Here is a 19,328-nt window from a genome sequence, read left to right on the forward strand (position 1 = left end):
ACGCAGGCAACGAGGAGAGGGAGAAGAGGCAGCGCAGGAGGTAAGAACAGAGGAGGTACAGAAAGAGATAAGAGACGAAAAAAAGTATGTGTAAAAATAAACGCAGGCAACGAGGAGAGGGAGAAGAGGCAGCGCAGGAGGTAAGAACAGAGGAGGTACAGAAAGAGATAAGAGACGAAAAAAAGTATGTGTAAAAATAAACGCAGGCAACGAGGAGAGGGAGAAGAGGCAGCGCAGGAGGTAAGAACAGAGGAGGTACAGAAAGAGATGAGACGAAAAAAAGTATGTGTAAAAATAAACGCAGGCAACGAGGAGAGGGAGAAGAGGCAGCGCAGGAGGTAAGAACAGAGGAGGTACAGAAAGAGATAAGAGACGAAAAAAAGTATGTGTAAAAATAAACGCAGGCAACGAGGAGAGGGAGAAGAGGCAGCGCAGGAGGTAAGAACAGAGGAGGTACAGAAAGAGATGAGACGAAAAAAAGTATGTGTAAAAATAAACGCAGGCAACGAGGAGAGGGAGAAGAGGCAGCGCAGGAGGTAAGAACAGAGGAGGTACAGAAAGAGATAAGAGACGAAAAAAAGTATGTGTAAAAATAAACGCAGGCAACGAGGAGAGGGAGAAGAGGCAGCGCAGGAGGTAAGAACAGAGGAGGTACAGAAAGAGATGAGACGAAAAAAAGTATGTGTAAAAATAAACGCAGGCAACGAGGAAAGGGAGAAGAGGCAGCGCAGGAGGTAAGAACAGAGGAGGTACAGAAAGAGATAAGAGACGAAAAAAAGTATGTGTAAAAATAAACGCAGGCAACGAGGAGAGGGAGAAGAGGCAGCGCAGGAGGTAAGAACAGAGGAGGTACAGAAAGAGATAAGAGACGAAAAAAAGTATGTGTAAAAATAAACGCAGGCAACGAGGAGAGGGAGAAGAGGCAGCGCAGGAGGTAAGAACAGAGGAGGTACAGAAAGAGATGAGACGAAAAAAAGTATGTGTAAAAATAAACGCAGGCAACGAGGAGAGGGAGAAGAGGCAGCGCAGGAGGTAAGAACAGAGGAGGTACAGAAAGAGATGAGACGAAAAAAAGTATGTGTAAAAATAAACGCAGGCAACGAGGAGAGGGAGAAGAGGCAGCGCAGGAGGTAAGAACAGAGGAGGTACAGAAAGAGATGAGACGAAAAAAAGTATGTGTAAAAATAAACGCAGGCAACGAGGAGAGGGAGAAGAGGCAGCGCAGGAGGTAAGAACAGAGGAGGTACAGAAAGAGATAAGAGACGAAAAAAAGTATGTGTAAAAATAAACGCAGGCAACGAGGAGAGGGAGAAGAGGCAGCGCAGGAGGTAAGAACAGAGGAGGTACAGAAAGAGATAAGAGACGAAAAAAAGTATGTGTAAAAATAAACGCAGGCAACGAGGAGAGGGAGAAGAGGCAGCGCAGGAGGTAAGAACAGAGGAGGTACAGAAAGAGATGAGACGAAAAAAAGTATGTGTAAAAATAAACGCAGGCAACGAGGAGAGGGAGAAGAGGCAGCGCAGGAGGTAAGAACAGAGGAGGTACAGAAAGAGATAAGAGACGAAAAAAAGTATGTGTAAAAATAAACGCAGGCAACGAGGAGAGGGAGAAGAGGCAGCGCAGGAGGTAAGAACAGAGGAGGTACAGAAAGAGATGAGACGAAAAAAAGTATGTGTAAAAATAAACGCAGGCAACGAGGAGAGGGAGAAGAGGCAGCGCAGGAGGTAAGAACAGAGGAGGTACAGAAAGAGATAAGAGACGAAAAAAAGTATGTGTAAAAATAAACGCAGGCAACGAGGAGAGGGAGAAGAGGCAGCGCAGGAGGTAAGAACAGAGGAGGTACAGAAAGAGATGAGACGAAAAAAAGTATGTGTAAAAATAAACGCAGGCAACGAGGAAAGGGAGAAGAGGCAGCGCAGGAGGTAAGAACAGAGGAGGTACAGAAAGAGATAAGAGACGAAAAAAAGTATGTGTAAAAATAAACGCAGGCAACGAGGAGAGGGAGAAGAGGCAGCGCAGGAGGTAAGAACAGAGGAGGTACAGAAAGAGATAAGAGATGAAAAAAAGTATGTGTAAAAATAAACGCAGGCAACGAGGAGAGGGAGAAGAGGCAGCGCAGGAGGTAAGAACAGAGGAGGTACAGAAAGAGATGAGACGAAAAAAAGTATGTGTAAAAATAAACGCAGGCAACGAGGAGAGGGAGAAGAGGCAGCGCAGGAGGTAAGAACAGAGGAGGTACAGAAAGAGATAAGAGACGAAAAAAAGTATGTGTAAAAATAAACGCAGGCAACGAGGAGAGGGAGAAGAGGCAGCGCAGGAGGTAAGAACAGAGGAGGTACAGAAAGAGATGAGACGAAAAAAAGTATGTGTAAAAATAAACGCAGGCAACGAGGAAAGGGAGAAGAGGCAGCGCAGGAGGTAAGAACAGAGGAGGTACAGAAAGAGATAAGAGACGAAAAAAAGTATGTGTAAAAATAAACGCAGGCAACGAGGAGAGGGAGAAGAGGCAGCGCAGGAGGTAAGAACAGAGGAGGTACAGAAAGAGATAAGAGACGAAAAAAAGTATGTGTAAAAATAAACGCAGGTAACGAGGAGAGGGAGAAGAGGCAGCGCAGGAGGTAAGAACAGAGGAGGTACAGAAAGAGATGAGACGAAAAAAAGTATGTGTAAAAATAAACGCAGGCAACGAGGAGAGGGAGAAGAGGCAGCGCAGGAGGTAAGAACAGAGGAGGTACAGAAAGAGATAAGAGACGAAAAAAAGTATGTGTAAAAATAAACGCAGGCAACGAGGAGAGGGAGAAGAGGCAGCGTAGGAGGTAAGAACAGAGGAGGTACAGAAAGAGATAAGAGACGAAAAAAAGTATGTGTAAAAATAAACGCAGGCAACGAGGAGAGGGAGAAGAGGCAGCGCAGGAGGTAAGAACAGAGGAGGTACAGAAAGAGATAAGAGACGAAAAAAAGTATGTGTAAAAATAAACGCAGGCAACGAGGAGAGGGAGAAGAGGCAGCGTAGGAGGTAAGAACAGAGGAGGTACAGAAAGAGATGAGACGAAAAAAAGTATGTGTAAAAATAAACGCAGGCAACGAGGAGAGGGAGAAGAGGCAGCGTAGGAGGTAAGAACAGAGGAGGTACAGAAAGAGATAAGAGACGAAAAAAAGTATGTGTAAAAATAAACGCAGGCAACGAGGAGAGGGAGAAGAGGCAGCGCAGGAGGTAAGAACAGAGGAGGTACAGAAAGAGATAAGAGACGAAAAAAAGTATGTGTAAAAATAAACGCAGGCAACGAGGAGAGGGAGAAGAGGCAGCGCAGGAGGTAAGAACAGAGGAGGTACAGAAAGAGATGAGACGAAAAAAAGTATGTGTAAAAATAAACGCAGGCAACGAGGAGAGGGAGAAGAGGCAGCGCAGGAGGTAAGAACAGAGGAGGTACAGAAAGAGATAAGAGACGAAAAAAAGTATGTGTAAAAATAAACGCAGGCAACGAGGAGAGGGAGAAGAGGCAGCGCAGGAGGTAAGAACAGAGGAGGTACAGAAAGAGATAAGAGACGAAAAAAAGTATGTGTAAAAATAAACGCAGGCAACGAGGAGAGGGAGAAGAGGCAGCGCAGGAGGTAAGAACAGAGGAGGTACAGAAAGAGATAAGAGACGAAAAAAAGTATGTGTAAAAATAAACGCAGGCAACGAGGAGAGGGAGAAGAGGCAGCGCAGGAGGTAAGAACAGAGGAGGTACAGAAAGAGATAAGAGACGAAAAAAAGTATGTGTAAAAATAAACGCAGGCAACGAGGAGAGGGAGAAGAGGCAGCGCAGGAGGTAAGAACAGAGGAGGTACAGAAAGAGATAAGAGACGAAAAAAAGTATGTGTAAAAATAAACGCAGGCAACGAGGAGAGGGAGAAGAGGCAGCGCAGGAGGTAAGAACAGAGGAGGTACAGAAAGAGATAAGAGACGAAAAAAAGTATGTGTAAAAATAAACGCAGGCAACGAGGAGAGGGAGAAGAGGCAGCGTAGGAGGTAAGAACAGAGGAGGTACAGAAAGAGATAAGAGACGAAAAAAAGTATGTGTAAAAATAAACGCAGGCAACGAGGAGAGGGAGAAGAGGCAGCGCAGGAGGTAAGAACAGAGGAGGTACAGAAAGAGATAAGAGACGAAAAAAAGTATGTGTAAAAATAAACGCAGGCAACGAGGAGAGGGAGAAGAGGCAGCGCAGGAGGTAAGAACAGAGGAGGTACAGAAAGAGATAAGAGACGAAAAAAAGTATGTGTAAAAATAAACGCAGGCAACGAGGAGAGGGAGAAGAGGCAGCGTAGGAGGTAAGAACAGAGGAGGTACAGAAAGAGATAAGAGACGAAAAAAAGTATGTGTAAAAATAAACGCAGGCAACGAGGAGAGGGAGAAGAGGCAGCGCAGGAGGTAAGAACAGAGGAGGTACAGAAAGAGATAAGAGACGAAAAAAAGTATGTGTAAAAATAAACGCAGGCAACGAGGAGAGGGAGAAGAGGCAGCGCAGGAGGTAAGAACAGAGGAGGTACAGAAAGAGATAAGAGACGAAAAAAAGTATGCGTAAAAATAAACGCAGGCAACGAGGAGAGGGAGAAGAGGCAGCGCAGGAGGTAAGAACAGAGGAGGTACAGAAAGAGATAAGAGACGAAAAAAAGTATGCGTAAAAATAAACGCAGGCAACGAGGAGAGGGAGAAGAGGCAGCGCAGGAGGTAAGAACAGAGGAGGTACAGAAAGAGATAAGAGACGAAAAAAAGTATGCGTAAAAATAAACGCAGGCAACGAGGAGAGGGAGAAGAGGCAGCGCAGGAGGTAAGAACAGAGGAGGTACAGAAAGAGATAAGAGACGAAAAAAAGTATGCGTAAAAATAAACGCAGGCAACGAGGAGAGGGAGAAGAGGCAGCGCAGGAGGTAAGAACAGAGGAGGTACAGAAAGAGATAAGAGACGAAAAAAAGTATGCGTAAAAATAAACGCAGGCAACGAGGAGAGGGAGAAGAGGCAGCGCAGGAGGTAAGAACAGAGGAGGTACAGAAAGAGATGAGACAAAAAAAAGTATGCGTAAAAATAAACGCAGGCAACGAGGAGAGGGAGAAGAGGCAGCGCAGGAGGTAAGAACAGAGGAGGTACAGAAAGAGATAAGAGACGAAAAAAAGTATGCGTAAAAATAAACGCAGGCAACGAGGAGAGGGAGAAGAGGCAGCGCAGGAGGTAAGAACAGAGGAGGTACAGAAAGAGATAAGAGACGAAAAAAAGTATGCGTAAAAATAAACGCAGGCAACGAGGAGAGGGAGAAGAGGCAGCGCAGGAGGTAAGAACAGAGGAGGTACAGAAAGAGATAAGAGACGAAAAAAAGTATGTGTAAAAATAAACGCAGGCAACGAGGAGAGGGAGAAGAGGCAGCGCAGGAGGTAAGAACAGAGGAGGTACAGAAAGAGATAAGAGATGAAAAAAAGTATGTGTAAAAATAAACGCAGGCAACGAGGAGAGGGAGAAGAGGCAGCGCAGGAGGTAAGAACAGAGGAGGTACAGAAAGAGATAAGAGACGAAAAAAAGTATGCGTAAAAATAAACGCAGGCAACGAGGAGAGGGAGAAGAGGCAGCGCAGGAGGTAAGAACAGAGGAGGTACAGAAAGAGATAAGAGACAAAAAAAAGTATGCGTAAAAATAAACGCAGGCAACGAGGAGAGGGAGAAGAGGCAGCGCAGGAGGTAAGAACAGAGGAGGTACAGAAAGAGATAAGAGACGAAAAAAAGTATGCGTAAAAATAAACGCAGGCAACGAGGAGAGGGAGAAGAGGCAGCGCAGGAGGTAAGAACAGAGGAGGTACAGAAAGAGATGAGACAAAAAAAAGTATGCGTAAAAATAAACGCAGGCAACGAGGAGAGGGAGAAGAGGCAGCGCAGGAGGTAAGAACAGAGGAGGTACAGAAAGAGATAAGAAGAGAGAAAAGAGAAGAAAAAAGTATGCGTAAGAGTAAAGGAAACGCAGGCAACGAGGAGAGGGAGAAGAGGCAGCGTAGGAGGTAAGAACAGAGGAGGTACAGAAAGAGAAAAGAAGAGAGAAAAGAGAAGAAAAAAGTATGCGTAAGAGTAAAGGAAACGCAGGCAACGAGGAGAGGGAGAAGAGGCAGCGCAGGAGGTAAGAACAGAGGAGGTACAGAAAGAGATAAGAAGAGAGAAAAGAGAAGAAAAAAGTATGCGTAAGAGTAAAGGAAACGCAGGTAACGAGGAGAGGGAGAAGAGGCAGCGCAGGAGGTAAGAACAGAGGAGGTACAGAAAGAGATAAGAAGAGAGAAAAGAGAAGAAAAAAGTATGCGTAAGAGTAAAGGAAACGCAGGTAACGAGGAGAGGGAGAAGAGGCAGCGTAGGAGGTAAGAACAGAGAAGGTAGAAAAAGAGATAAGAGACGAAAAAAAGTATGTGTAAAAATAAACGCAGGCAACGAGGAGAGGGAGAAGAGGCAGTGTAGGAGGTAAGAACAGAGGAGGTACAGAAAGAGATAAGAAGAGAGAAAAGAGAAGAAAAAAGTATGCGTAAGAGTAAAGGAAACGCAGGTAACGAGGAGAGGGAGAAGAGGCAGCGTAGGAGGTAAGAAAAGAGGAGGTACAGAAAGAGATAAAGGAGAAAAGAGAAGAAAAAAGTATGTGTAAGAATAAAGGAAACACAGGCAACGAGGAGAGGGAGAAGAGGCAGCGCAGGAAGTAAGAACAGAGGAGGTACAGAAAGAGATAAGAAGAGAGAAAAGAGAAGAAAAAAGTATGCGTAAGAGTAAAGGAAACGCAGGCAACGAGGAGAGGGAGAAGAGGCAGCGTAGGAAGTAAGAACAGAGAAGGTACAGAAAGAGATAAGAAGAGAGAAAAGAGAAGAAAAAAGTATGCGTAAGAGAAAAGGAAATGCAGGCAACGAGGAGAGGGAGAAGAGGCAGCGCAGGAAGTAAGAACAGAGGAGGTACAGAAAGAGATAAGAAGAGAGAAAAGAGAAGAAAAAAGTATGCGTAAGAGTAAAGGAAACGCAGGCAACGAGGAGAGGGAGAAGAGGCAGCGTAGGAAGTAAGAACAGAGAAGGTACAGAAAGAGATAAGAAGAGAGAAAAGAGAAGAAAAAAGTATGCGTAAGAGAAAAGGAAATGCAGGCAACGAGGAGAGGGAGAAGAGGCAGCGCAGGAAGTAAGAACAGAGGAGGTACAGAAAGAGATAAGAAGAGAGAAAAGAGAAGAAAAAAGTATGCGTAAGAGTAAAGGAAACGCAGGCAACGAGGAGAGGGAGAAGAGGCAGCGTAGGAAGTAAGAACAGAGAAGGTACAGAAAGAGATAAGAAGAGAGAAAAGAGAAGAAAAAAGTATGCGTAAGAGAAAAGGAAATGCAGGCAACGAGGAGAGGGAGAAGAGGCAGCGCAGGAAGTAAGAACAGAGGAGGTACAGAAAGAGATAAGAAGAGAGAAAAGAGAAGAAAAAAGTATGCGCAAGAGTAAAGGAAACGCAGGTAACGAGGAGAGGGAGAAGAGGCAGCGCAGGAAGTAAGAACAGAGGAGGTACAGAAAGAGATGAAAAGAGAAGAAAAAAGTATGCATAAGAGTAAAGGAAATGCAGGCAACGAGGAGAGGGAGAAGAGGCAGCGCAGGAAGTAAGAACAGAGGAGGTACAGAAAGAGATAAGAAGAGAGAAAAGAGAAGAAAAAAAGTATGCGTAAGAGTAAAGGAAACGCAGGTAACGAGGAGAGGGAGAAGAGGCAGCGCAGGAAGTAAGAACAGAGGAGGTACAGAAAGAGATAAGAAGAGAGAAAAGAGAAGAAAAAAGTATGCGTAAGAGTAAAGGAAATGCAGGCAACGAGGAGAGGGAGAAGAGGCAGCGCAGGAAGTAAGAACAGAGGAGGTACAGAAAGAGATAAGAAGAGAGAAAAGAGAAGAAAAAAAGTATGCGTAAGAGTAAAGGAAACGCAGGTAACGAGGAGAGGGAGAAGAGGCAGCGCAGGAAGTAAGAACAGAGGAGGTACAGAAAGAGATAAGAAGAGAGAAAAGAGAAGAAAAAAGTATGCGTAAGAGAAAAGGAAATGCAGGCAACGAGGAGAGGGAGAAGAGGCAGCGCAGGAAGTAAGAACAGAGGAGGTACAGAAAGAGATAAGAAGAGAGAAAAGAGAAGAAAAAAGTATGCGCAAGAGTAAAGGAAACGCAGGTAACGAGGAGAGGGAGAAGAGGCAGCGCAGGAAGTAAGAACAGAGGAGGTACAGAAAGAGATGAAAAGAGAAGAAAAAAGTATGCATAAGAGTAAAGGAAATGCAGGCAACGAGGAGAGGGAGAAGAGGCAGCGCAGGAAGTAAGAACAGAGGAGGTACAGAAAGAGATAAGAAGAGAGAAAAGAGAAGAAAAAAAGTATGCGCAAGAGTAAAGGAAACGCAGGCAACGAGGAGAGGGAGAAGAGGCAGCGCAGGAAATAATGAGAGAGAAGAGAAAGAGAATGTGCAAGAGAAAAAGAAACGCAGGAGATGAGAGAAGAGGCAGCACAGGAGGTTATGAAAGAGAAAATAAGGAAAGCGAGCATGCGGAAAAGAAGAGACAATGCATGAGATGAGGAGAGAGAGACGAGGCAGTATAGGAGATAAAGAGAAAGAAGAGAAGGAAAGAGTGGGCAAGAGAAAAAGAAACGTAGATGAGAGAGAACAGGCAGCACAGGAGGTAAGGAGAGAAAAGAAAAGGGGAGCGCGCACAAGAGAAAACGCATGAGATGAGTAGAGAGAGAAGAGGCAGAGTAGGAGGTAAGCAAAGAGAGCGCTCAAGAGAAAAGGAAACGCAGGAGATGAGGAGAGAGAAGAGGCAGCAAAAAAAGAAAGCAAACGCATCATGATCATGAAAAGTAGGTAAAAAACCTTTTCTCTGAGAAGCCGCTGCTCTGCTGATGCAGACACGTCACACAAAGCCGCCAGGACTTGAGTAAAAAGGTGAGATGAACAAATGCCCTCAGTGCACGGAGCGTCGGGAGCTGGAGACAAGAATCCTGACCTCAGTAAAGACGTAACAGATTTGGGGAACGCATGACTTCACATTTCTAAGGTAGCCTCAGAAAATGGCGACATATTACAGAGATTCGCAATAATTTTTAAGCACCATTGATTCCCGGATCTGAACATACAAAATATAATAACAATGAAGAGATCAACACTGACAGAGGGGAGAAGACCTGCTGTGGTGAGAAGACAGCGGGGTCATTGCAGGCTGTGGTGAGAAGACAGCGGGGTCATTGCAGGCTGTGGTGAGAAGACAGCGGGGTCATTGCAGGCTGTGGTGAGAAGACAGCGGGGTCATTGCAGGCTGTGGTGAGAAGACAGCGGGGTCATTGCAGGCTGTGGTGAGAAGACAGCGGGGTCATTGCAGGCTGTGGTGAGAAGACAGCGGGGTCATTGCAGGCTGTGGTGAGAGGACAGCGGGGTCATTGCAGGCTGTGGTGAGAGGACAGCGGGGTCATTGCAGGCTGTGGTGAGAAGACAGCGGGGTCATTGCAGGCTGTGGTGAGAAGACAGCGGGGTCATTGCAGGCTGTGGTGAGAAGACAGCGGGGTCATTGCAGGCTGTGGTGAGAAGACAGCGGGGTCATTGCAGGCTGTGGTGAGAAGACAGCGGGGTCATTGCAGGCTGTGGTGAGAAGACAGCGGGGTCATTGCAGGCTGTGGTGAGAAGACAGCGGGGTCATTGCAGGCTGTGGTGAGAAGACAGCGGGGTCATTGCAGGCTGTGGTGAGAAGACAGCGGGGTCATTGCAGGCTGTGGTGAGAGGACAGCGGGGTCATTGCAGGCTGTGGTGAGAGGACAGCGGGGTCATTGCAGGCTGTGGTGAGAAGACAGCGGGGTCATTGCAGGCTGTGGTGAGAAGACAGCGGGGTCATTGCAGGCTGTGGTGAGAAGACAGCGGGGTCATTGCAGGCTGTGGTGAGAAGACAGCGGGGTCATTGCAGGCTGTGGTGAGAAGACAGCGGGGTCATTGCAGGCTGTGGTGAGAAGACAGCGGGGTCATTGCAGGCTGTGGTGAGAGGACAGCGGGGTCATTGCAGGCTGTGGTGAGAAGACAGCGGGGTCATTGCAGGCTGTGGTGAGAAGACAGCGGGGTCATTGCAGGCTGTGGTGAGAAGACAGCGGGGTCATTGCAGGCTGTGGTGAGAAGACAGCGGGGTCATTGCAGGCTGTGGTGAGAAGACAGCGGGGTCATTGCAGGCTGTGGTGAGAAGACAGCGGGGTCATTGCAGGCTGTGGTGAGAAGACAGCGGGGTCATTGCAGGCTGTGGTGAGGGGGCAGCGGGGTCATTGCAGGCTGTGGTGAGAAGACAGCGGGGTCATTGCAGGCTGTGGTGAGAAGACAGCGGGGTCATTGCAGGCTGTGGTGAGAGGACAGCGGGGTCATTGCAGGCTGTGGTGAGAAGACAGCGGGGTCATTGCAGGCTGTGGTGAGAAGACAGCGGGGTCATTGCAGGCTGTGGTGAGAAGACAGCGGGGTCATTGCAGGCTGTGGTGAGAAGACAGCGGGGTCATTGCAGGCTGTGGTGAGAAGACAGCGGGGTCATTGCAGGCTGTGGTGAGAAGACAGCGGGGTCATTGCAGGCTGTGGTGAGGGGGCAGCGGGGTCATTGCAGGCTGTGGTGAGAAGACAGCGGGGTCATTGCAGGCTGTGGTGAGAAGACAGCGGGGTCATTGCAGGCTGTGGTGAGAAGACAGCGGGGTCATTGCAGGCTGTGGTGAGAGGACAGCGGGGTCATTGCAGGCTGTGGTGAGAAGACAGCGGGGTCATTGCAGGCTGTGGTGAGAGGACAGCGGGGTCATTGCAGGCTGTGGTGAGAAGACAGCGGGGTCATTGCAGGCTGTGGTGAGAGGACAGCGGGGTCATTGCAGGCTGTGGTGAGAAGACAGCGGGGTCATTGCAGGCTGTGGTGAGAAGACAGCGGGGTCATTGCAGGCTGTGGTGAGAAGACAGCGGGGTCATTGCAGGCTGTGGTGAGAGGACAGCGGGGTCATTGCAGGCTGTGGTGAGAAGACAGCGGGGTCATTGCAGGCTGTGGTGAGAAGACAGCGGGGTCATTGCAGGCTGTGGTGAGAAGACAGCGGGGTCATTGCAGGCTGTGGTGAGAAGACAGCGGGGTCATTGCAGGCTGTGGTGAGAAGACAGCGGGGTCATTGCAGGCTGTGGTGAGAAGACAGCGGGGTCATTGCAGGCTGTGGTGAGAAGACAGCGGGGTCATTGCAGGCTGTGGTGAGAAGACAGCGGGGTCATTGCAGGCTGTGGTGAGAAGACAGCGGGGTCATTGCAGGCTGTGGTGAGAAGACAGCGGGGTCATTGCAGGCTGTGGTGAGAAGACAGCGGGGTCATTGCAGGCTGTGGTGAGAGGACAGCGGGGTCATTGCAGGCTGTGGTGAGAGGACAGCGGGGTCATTGCAGGCTTTGGTGAGAAGACAGCGGGGTCATTGCAGGCTGTGGTGAGAAGACAGCGGGGTCATTGCAGGCTGTGGTGAGAAGACAGCGGGGTCATTGCAGGCTGTGGTGAGAGGACAGCGGGGTCATTGCAGGCTGTGGTGAGAAGACAGCGGGGTCATTGCAGGCTGTGGTGAGAGGACAGCGGGGTCATTGCAGGCTGTGGTGAGAAGACAGCGGGGTCATTGCAGGCTGTGGTGAGAGGACAGCGGGGTCATTGCAGGCTGTGGTGAGAGGACAGCGGGGTCATTGCAGGCTGTGGTGAGAGGACAGCGGGGTCATTGCAGGCTGTGGTGAGAGGACAGCGGGGTCATTGCAGGCTGTGGTGAGAAGACAGCGGGGTCATTGCAGGCTGTGGTGAGAAGACAGCGGGGTCATTGCAGGCTGTGGTGAGAAGACAGCGGGGTCATTGCAGGCTGTGGTGAGAAGACAGCGGGGTCATTGCAGGCTGTGGTGAGAAGACAGCGGGGTCATTGCAGGCTGTGGTGAGGGGGCAGCGGGGTCATTGCAGGCTGTGGTGAGAAGACAGCGGGGTCATTGCAGGCTGTGATGAGAAGACAGCGGGGTCATTGCAGGCTGTGGTGAGAAGACAGCGGGGTCATTGCAGGCTGTGGTGAGAGGACAGCGGGGTCATTGCAGGCTGTGGTGAGAGGACAGCGGGGTCATTGCAGGCTGTGATGAGAAGACAGCGGGGTCATTGCAGGCTGTGGTGAGAAGACAGCGGGGTCATTGCAGGCTGTGGTGAGAGGACAGCGGGGTCATTGCAGGCTGTGGTGAGAAGACAGCGGGGTCATTGCAGGCTGTGGTGAGAGGACAGCGGGGTCATTGCAGGCTGTGGTGAGAAGACAGCGGGGTCATTGCAGGCTGTGGTGAGAAGACAGCGGGGTCATTGCAGGCTGTGGTGAGAGGACAGCGGGGTCATTGCAGGCTGTGGTGAGAAGACAGCGGGGTCATTGCAGGCTGTGGTGAGAGGACAGCGGGGTCATTGCAGGCTGTGGTGAGAAGACAGCGGGGTCATTGCAGGCTGTGGTGAGAGGACAGCGGGGTCATTGCAGGCTGTGGTGAGAGGACAGCGGGGTCATTGCAGGCTGTGGTGAGAAGACAGCGGGGTCATTGCAGGCTGTGGTGAGAGGACAGCGGGGTCATTGCAGGCTGTGGTGAGAGGACAGCGGGGTCATTGCAGGCTGTGGTGAGAAGACAGCGGGGTCATTGCAGGCTGTGGTGAGAAGACAGCGGGGTCATTGCAGGCTGTGGTGAGAAGACAGCGGGGTCATTGCAGGCTGTGGTGAGAAGACAGCGGGGTCATTGCAGGCTGTGGTGAGAAGACAGCGGGGTCATTGCAGGCTGTGGTGAGGGGGCAGCGGGGTCATTGCAGGCTGTGGTGAGAAGACAGCGGGGTCATTGCAGGCTGTGGTGAGAGGACAGCGGGGTCATTGCAGGCTGTGGTGAGAAGACAGCGGGGTCATTGCAGGCTGTGGTGAGAAGACAGCGGGGTCATTGCAGGCTGTGGTGAGAAGACAGCGGGGTCATTGCAGGCTGTGGTGAGAAGACAGCGGGGTCATTGCAGGCTGTGGTGAGAAGACAGCGGGGTCATTGCAGGCTGTGGTGAGAAGACAGCGGGGTCATTGCAGGCTGTGGTGAGGGGACAGCGGGGTCATTGCAGGCTGTGGTGAGAAGACAGCGGGGTCATTGCAGGCTGTGGTGAGAGGACAGCGGGGTCATTGCAGGCTGTGGTGAGAAGACAGCGGGGTCATTGCAGGCTGTGGTGAGAAGACAGCGGGGTCATTGCAGGCTGTGATGAGAGGACAGCGGGGTCATTGCAGGCTGTGGTGAGAAGACAGCGGGGTCATTGCAGGCTGTGGTGAGAAGACAGCGGGGTCATTGCAGGCTGTGGTGAGAGGACAGCGGGGTCATTGCAGGCTGTGGTGAGAGGACAGCGGGGTCATTGCAGGCTGTGGTGAGAAGACAGCGGGGTCATTGCAGGCTGTGGTGAGAAGACAGCGGGGTCATTGCAGGCTGTGGTGAGGGGGCAGCGGGGTCATTGCAGGCTGTGGTGAGAAGACAGCGGGGTCATTGCAGGCTGTGGTGAGAAGACAGCGGGGTCATTGCAGGCTGTGGTGAGGGGGCAGCGGGGTCATTGCAGGCTGTGGTGAGAAGACAGCGGGGTCATTGCAGGCTGTGGTGAGGGGGCAGCGGGGTCATTGCAGGCTGTGGTGAGAAGACAGCGGGGTCATTGCAGGCTGTGGTGAGAAGACAGCGGGGTCATTGCAGGCTGTGGTGAGAGGACAGCGGGGTCATTGCAGGCTGTGGTGAGAAGACAGCGGGGTCATTGCAGGCTGTGGTGAGGGGGCAGCGGGGTCATTGCAGGCTGTGGTGAGGGGGCAGCGGGGTCATTGCAGGCTGTGATGAGAGGACAGCGGGGTCATTGCAGGCTGTGGTGAGGGGGCAGCGGGGTCATTGCAGGCTGTGGTGAGAAGACAGCGGGGTCATTGCAGGCTGTGGTGAGAAGACAGCGGGGTCATTGCAGGCTGTGGTGAGAGGACAGCGGGGTCATTGCAGGCTGTGGTGAGGGGGCAGCGGGGTCATTGCAGGCTGTGGTGAGAAGACAGCGGGGTCATTGCAGGCTGTGGTGAGAAGACAGCGGGGTCATTGCAGGCTGTGGTGAGAGGACAGCGGGGTCATTGCAGGCTGTGGTGAGAAGACAGCGGGGTCATTGCAGGCTGTGGTGAGAGGACAGCGGGGTCATTGCAGGCTGTGGTGAGAAGACAGCGGGGTCATTGCAGGCTGTGGTGAGAGGACAGCGGGGTCATTGCAGGCTGTGGTGAGAAGACAGCGGGGTCATTGCAGGCTGTGGTGAGAAGACAGCGGGGTCATTGCAGGCTGTGGTGAGAAGACAGCGGGGTCATTGCAGGCTGTGGTGAGAAGACAGCGGGGTCATTGCAGGCTGTGGTGAGAGGACAGCGGGGTCATTGCAGGCTGTGGTGAGGGGGCAGCGGGGTCATTGCAGGCTGTGGTGAGAAGACAGCGGGGTCATTGCAGGCTGTGGTGAGAAGACAGCGGGGTCATTGCAGGCTGTGGTGAGAAGACAGCGGGGTCATTGCAGGCTGTGGTGAGAAGACAGCGGGGTCATTGCAGGCTGTGGTGAGAAGACAGCGGGGTCATTGCAGGCTGTGGTGAGGGGGCAGCGGGGTCATTGCAGGCTGTGGTGAGAAGACAGCGGGGTCATTGCAGGCTGTGGTGAGAGGACAGCGGGGTCATTGCAGGCTGTGGTGAGAAGACAGCGGGGTCATTGCAGGCTGTGGTGAGAAGACAGCGGGGTCATTGCAGGCTGTGGTGAGAAGACAGCGGGGTCATTGCAGGCTGTGGTGAGAAGACAGCGGGGTCATTGCAGGCTGTGGTGAGAAGACAGCGGGGTCATTGCAGGCTGTGGTGAGAAGACAGCGGGGTCATTGCAGGCTGTGGTGAGAAGACAGCGGGGTCATTGCAGGCTGTGGTGAGGGGGCAGCGGGGTCATTGCAGGCTGTGGTGAGAAGACAGCGGGGTCATTGCAGGCTGTGGTGAGAGGACAGCGGGGTCATTGCAGGCTGTGGTGAGAAGACAGCGGGGTCATTGCAGGCTGTGGTGAGAAGACAGCGGGGTCATTGCAGGCTGTGATGAGAGGACAGCGGGGTCATTGCAGGCTGTGGTGAGAAGACAGCGGGGTCATTGCAGGCTGTGGTGAGGGGGCAGCGGGGTCATTGCAGGCTGTGGTGAGAAGACAGCGGGGTCATTGCAGGCTGTGGTGAGAGGACAGCGGGGTCATTGCAGGCTGTGGTGAGAAGACAGCGGGGTCATTGCAGGCTGTGGTGAGGGGGCAGCGGGGTCATTGCAGGCTGTGATGAGAGGACAGCGGGGTCATTGCAGGCTGTGGTGAGAGGACAGCGGGGTCATTGCAGGCTGTGGTGAGAGGACAGCGGGGTCATTGCAGGCTGTGGTGAGAGGACAGCGGGGTCATTGCAGGCTGTGGTGAGAAGACAGCGGGGTCATTGCAGGCTGTGGTGAGAAGACAGCGGGGTCATTGCAGGCTGTGGTGAGAAGACAGCGGGGTCATTGCAGGCTGTGGTGAGAAGACAGCGGGGTCATTGCAGGCTGTGGTGAGAAGACAGCGGGGTCATTGCAGGCTGTGGTGAGGGGGCAGCGGGGTCATTGCAGGCTGTGGTGAGAAGACAGCGGGGTCATTGCAGGCTGTGGTGAGAGGACAGCGGGGTCATTGCAGGCTGTGGTGAGAAGACAGCGGGGTCATTGCAGGCTGTGGTGAGAAGACAGCGGGGTCATTGCAGGCTGTGGTGAGAAGACAGCGGGGTCATTGCAGGCTGTGGTGAGAAGACAGCGGGGTCATTGCAGGCTGTGGTGAGAAGACAGCGGGGTCATTGCAGGCTGTGGTGAGAGGACAGCGGGGTCATTGCAGGCTGTGGTGAGAAGACAGCGGGGTCATTGCAGGCTGTGGTGAGAAGACAGCGGGGTCATTGCAGGCTGTGGTGAGAAGACAGCGGGGTCATTGCAGGCTGTGGTGAGAAGACAGCGGGGTCATTGCAGGCTGTGGTGAGGGGGCAGCGGGGTCATTGCAGGCTGTGGTGAGAAGACAGCGGGGTCATTGCAGGCTGTGGTGAGAGGACAGCGGGGTCATTGCAGGCTGTGGTGAGAAGACAGCGGGGTCATTGCAGGCTGTGATGAGAGGACAGCGGGGTCATTGCAGGCTGTGGTGAGAAGACAGCGGGGTCATTGCAGGCTGTGGTGAGGGGGCAGCGGGGTCATTGCAGGCTGTGGTGAGAAGACAGCGGGGTCATTGCAGGCTGTGGTGAGAGGACAGCGGGGTCATTGCAGGCTGTGGTGAGAAGACAGCGGGGTCATTGCAGGCTGTGGTGAGGGGGCAGCGGGGTCATTGCAGGCTGTGATGAGAGGACAGCGGGGTCATTGCAGGCTGTGGTGAGAGGACAGCGGGGTCATTGCAGGCTGTGGTGAGAGGACAGCGGGGTCATTGCAGGCTGTGGTGAGAGGACAGCGGGGTCATTGCAGGCTGTGGTGAGAAGACAGCGGGGTCATTGCAGGCTGTGGTGAGAAGACAGCGGGGTCATTGCAGGCTGTGGTGAGAGGACAGCGGGGTCATTGCAGGCTGTGGTGAGGGGGCAGCGGGGTCATTGCAGGCTGTGGTGAGAAGACAGCGGGGTCATTGCAGGCTGTGGTGAGAAGACAGCGGGGTCATTGCAGGCTGTGGTGAGAGGACAGCGGGGTCATTGCAGGCTGTGGTGAGAAGACAGCGGGGTCATTGCAGGCTGTGGTGAGGGGGCAGCGGGGTCATTGCAGGCTGTGGTGAGGGGGCAGCGGGGTCATTGCAGGCTGTGATGAGAGGACAGCGGGGTCATTGCAGGCTGTGGTGAGGGGGCAGCGGGGTCATTGCAGGCTGTGGTGAGAAGACAGCGGGGTCATTGCAGGCTGTGGTGAGAGGACAGCGGGGTCATTGCAGGCTGTGGTGAGAGGACAGCGGGGTCATTGCAGGCTGTGGTGAGAAGACAGCGGGGTCATTGCAGGCTGTGGTGAGAAGACAGCGGGGTCATTGCAGGCTGTGGTGAGAGGACAGCGGGGTCATTGCAGGCTGTGGTGAGAAGACAGCGGGGTCATTGCAGGCTGTGGTGAGAGGACAGCGGGGTCATTGCAGGCTGTGGTGAGAAGACAGCGGGGTCATTGCAGGCTGTGGTGAGAAGACAGCGGGGTCATTGCAGGCTGTGGTGAGAAGACAGCGGGGTCATTGCAGGCTGTGGTGAGAGGACAGCGGGGTCATTGCAGGCTGTGGTGAGGGGGCAGCGGGGTCATTGCAGGCTGTGGTGAGAAGACAGCGGGGTCATTGCAGGCTGTGGTGAGAAGACAGCGGGGTCATTGCAGGCTGTGGTGAGAGGACAGCGGGGTCATTGCAGGCTGTGGTGAGAAGACAGCGGGGTCATTGCAGGCTGTGGTGAGAGGACAGCGGGGTCATTGCAGGCTGTGGTGAGAAGACAGCGGGGTCATTGCAGGCTGTGGTGAGAAGACAGCGGGATCATTGCAGGCTGTGGTGAGGGGGCAGCGGGGTCATTGCAGGCTGTGGTGAGAAGACAGCGGGGTCATTGCAGGCTGTGGTGAGGGGACAGCGGGGTCATTGCAGGCTGTGGTGAGAAGACAGCGGGGTCATTGCAGGCTGTGGTGAGGGGACAGCGGGGTCATTGCAGGCTGTGGTGAGGGGGCAGCGGGGTCATTGCAGGCTGTGGTGAGAGGACAGCGGGGTCATTGCAGGCTGTGGTGAGAGGACAGCGGGGTCATTGCAGGCTGTGGTGAGGGGGCAGTGGGGTCATTGCAGGCTGTGGTGAGGGGACAGCGGGGTCATTGCAGGCTGTGGTGAGGGGACAGCGGGGTCATTGCAGGCTGTGGTGAGGGGGCAGCGGGGTCATTGCAGGCTGTGGTGAGGGGACAGCGGGGTCATTGCAGGCTGTGGTGAGGGGGCAGCGGGGTCATTGCAGGCTGTGGTGAGAGGACAGCGGGGTCATTGCAGGCTGTGGTGAGGGGGCAGCGGGGTCATTGCAGGCTGTGGTGAGGGGGCAGCGGGGTCATTGCAGGCTGTGGTGAGGGGGCAGCGGGGTCATTGCAGGCTGTGGTGAGAAGGTAGTGGGGTCATTGCAGGCTGTGGTGAGGGATCTACGGGGTCATTCTAGGCTGTGGTAAGGGATCTACGGGGTCATTGCAGGCTGTGGTGAGGGATCTACGGGGTCATTGCAGGATGTGGTGAGGGATCTACGGGGTCATTGCAGGATGTGGTGAGGGGGCAGCGAGGTCATTGCAGGCTGTGGTGAGGGATCTACGGGGTCATTGCAGTATATGGTGAGGGGGCAGCGAGGTCATTGCAGGCTGTGGTGAGGGATCTACGGGGTCATTGCAGGCTGTGGTGAGGGATCTACGGGGTCATTGCAGGATGTGGTGAGGGATCTACGGGGTCATTGCAGGATGTGGTGAGGGGGCAGCGAGGTCATTGCAGGCTGTGGTGAGGGATCTACGGGGTCATTGCAGGCTGTGGTGAGGGGGCAGCGAGGTCATTGCAGGCTGTAGATTTTTCTAAAGAGATGAGTTTTCAGGTTACATCTGAGGTGAAGAACGTTGGAGACAATCAGACTCTTTTGTGTTTGAGGATGGAAATGCTCGGGAGAACTCTTAGACGCGATTGGGTGAGAGCGGAGAGGAGGAGGAGGTCAGGTGAGGACCGGAGATTGTGTGTGGGGGTATTGGAGCTTAGTCTGTAGATGTATGGAGGAGACAGATTATACACATTCTTGCAGGTCATTGTTAGTAGTTTAACCCCTTAGTGACCGGGCCAATTATGAGGTGATAACTCTGGAACGCCTGAACGGATCCCACTGATTCTCAGATCGTGTGTGTGAGACATATTGAACTTTATGATAGTGGTAACAGTTGTTCGAAATGATTTGCGTTTATTTGTGAAAATATCAGAGATTTGGCAATTTTCATTTTTATGTCCTTAAATCAGAAAGTTATGCTTCAAAAAATCGTTATTAAATAACATTTCCCTCATGTCTACTTTACATCAGCACCATTTTTAAAAAAAATTTTTGTTAGGACGTTATAAGGGTTAAAATTTGACCAGCGATTTCTAAGTTTTCCAACAAAATTTACAAAACCACTTTTTAGGGACCACCTCACATTTGTACTGAGTGCGCCAATACCCCCACATGTGGGGGAAATCCACTGTTTTGGCGCACGGTGACATTTTGGAACACATACTTTGATATCATGTTGCTTTTTGAGAGCCCCTGATGTGCCTAAAAAGTGAAAAAAAACACAAGCGACCCCATTTTGTAAACTAC

General features: G+C 52.6%; 1 protein-coding gene across 2 annotated transcripts in view; it reads right to left on the reverse strand.

Annotated features, from left to right (window-relative positions):
* STK36 (serine/threonine kinase 36) overlaps nucleotides 1-19,328 on the reverse strand; it is a 212,957-nt gene that overhangs the window by 24,609 nt on the left and 169,020 nt on the right. For both annotated transcript variants that reach the window (XM_073546315.1, XM_073546316.1), the window contains exon 16: nucleotides 8,860-8,972. In XM_073546315.1, coding sequence (XP_073402416.1) covers nucleotides 8,860-8,972 — 113 coding nt within the window. The remainder of the gene's footprint in view (nucleotides 1-8,859; nucleotides 8,973-19,328) is intronic.

Source organism: Dendrobates tinctorius, unplaced genomic scaffold (assembly GCF_039654945.1).
Source record: "Dendrobates tinctorius isolate UK_male_01 unplaced genomic scaffold, ASM3965494v1 ptg000146l, whole genome shotgun sequence".
In the NCBI taxonomy this organism is placed as follows: Eukaryota; Metazoa; Chordata; class Amphibia; order Anura; family Dendrobatidae; genus Dendrobates; species Dendrobates tinctorius.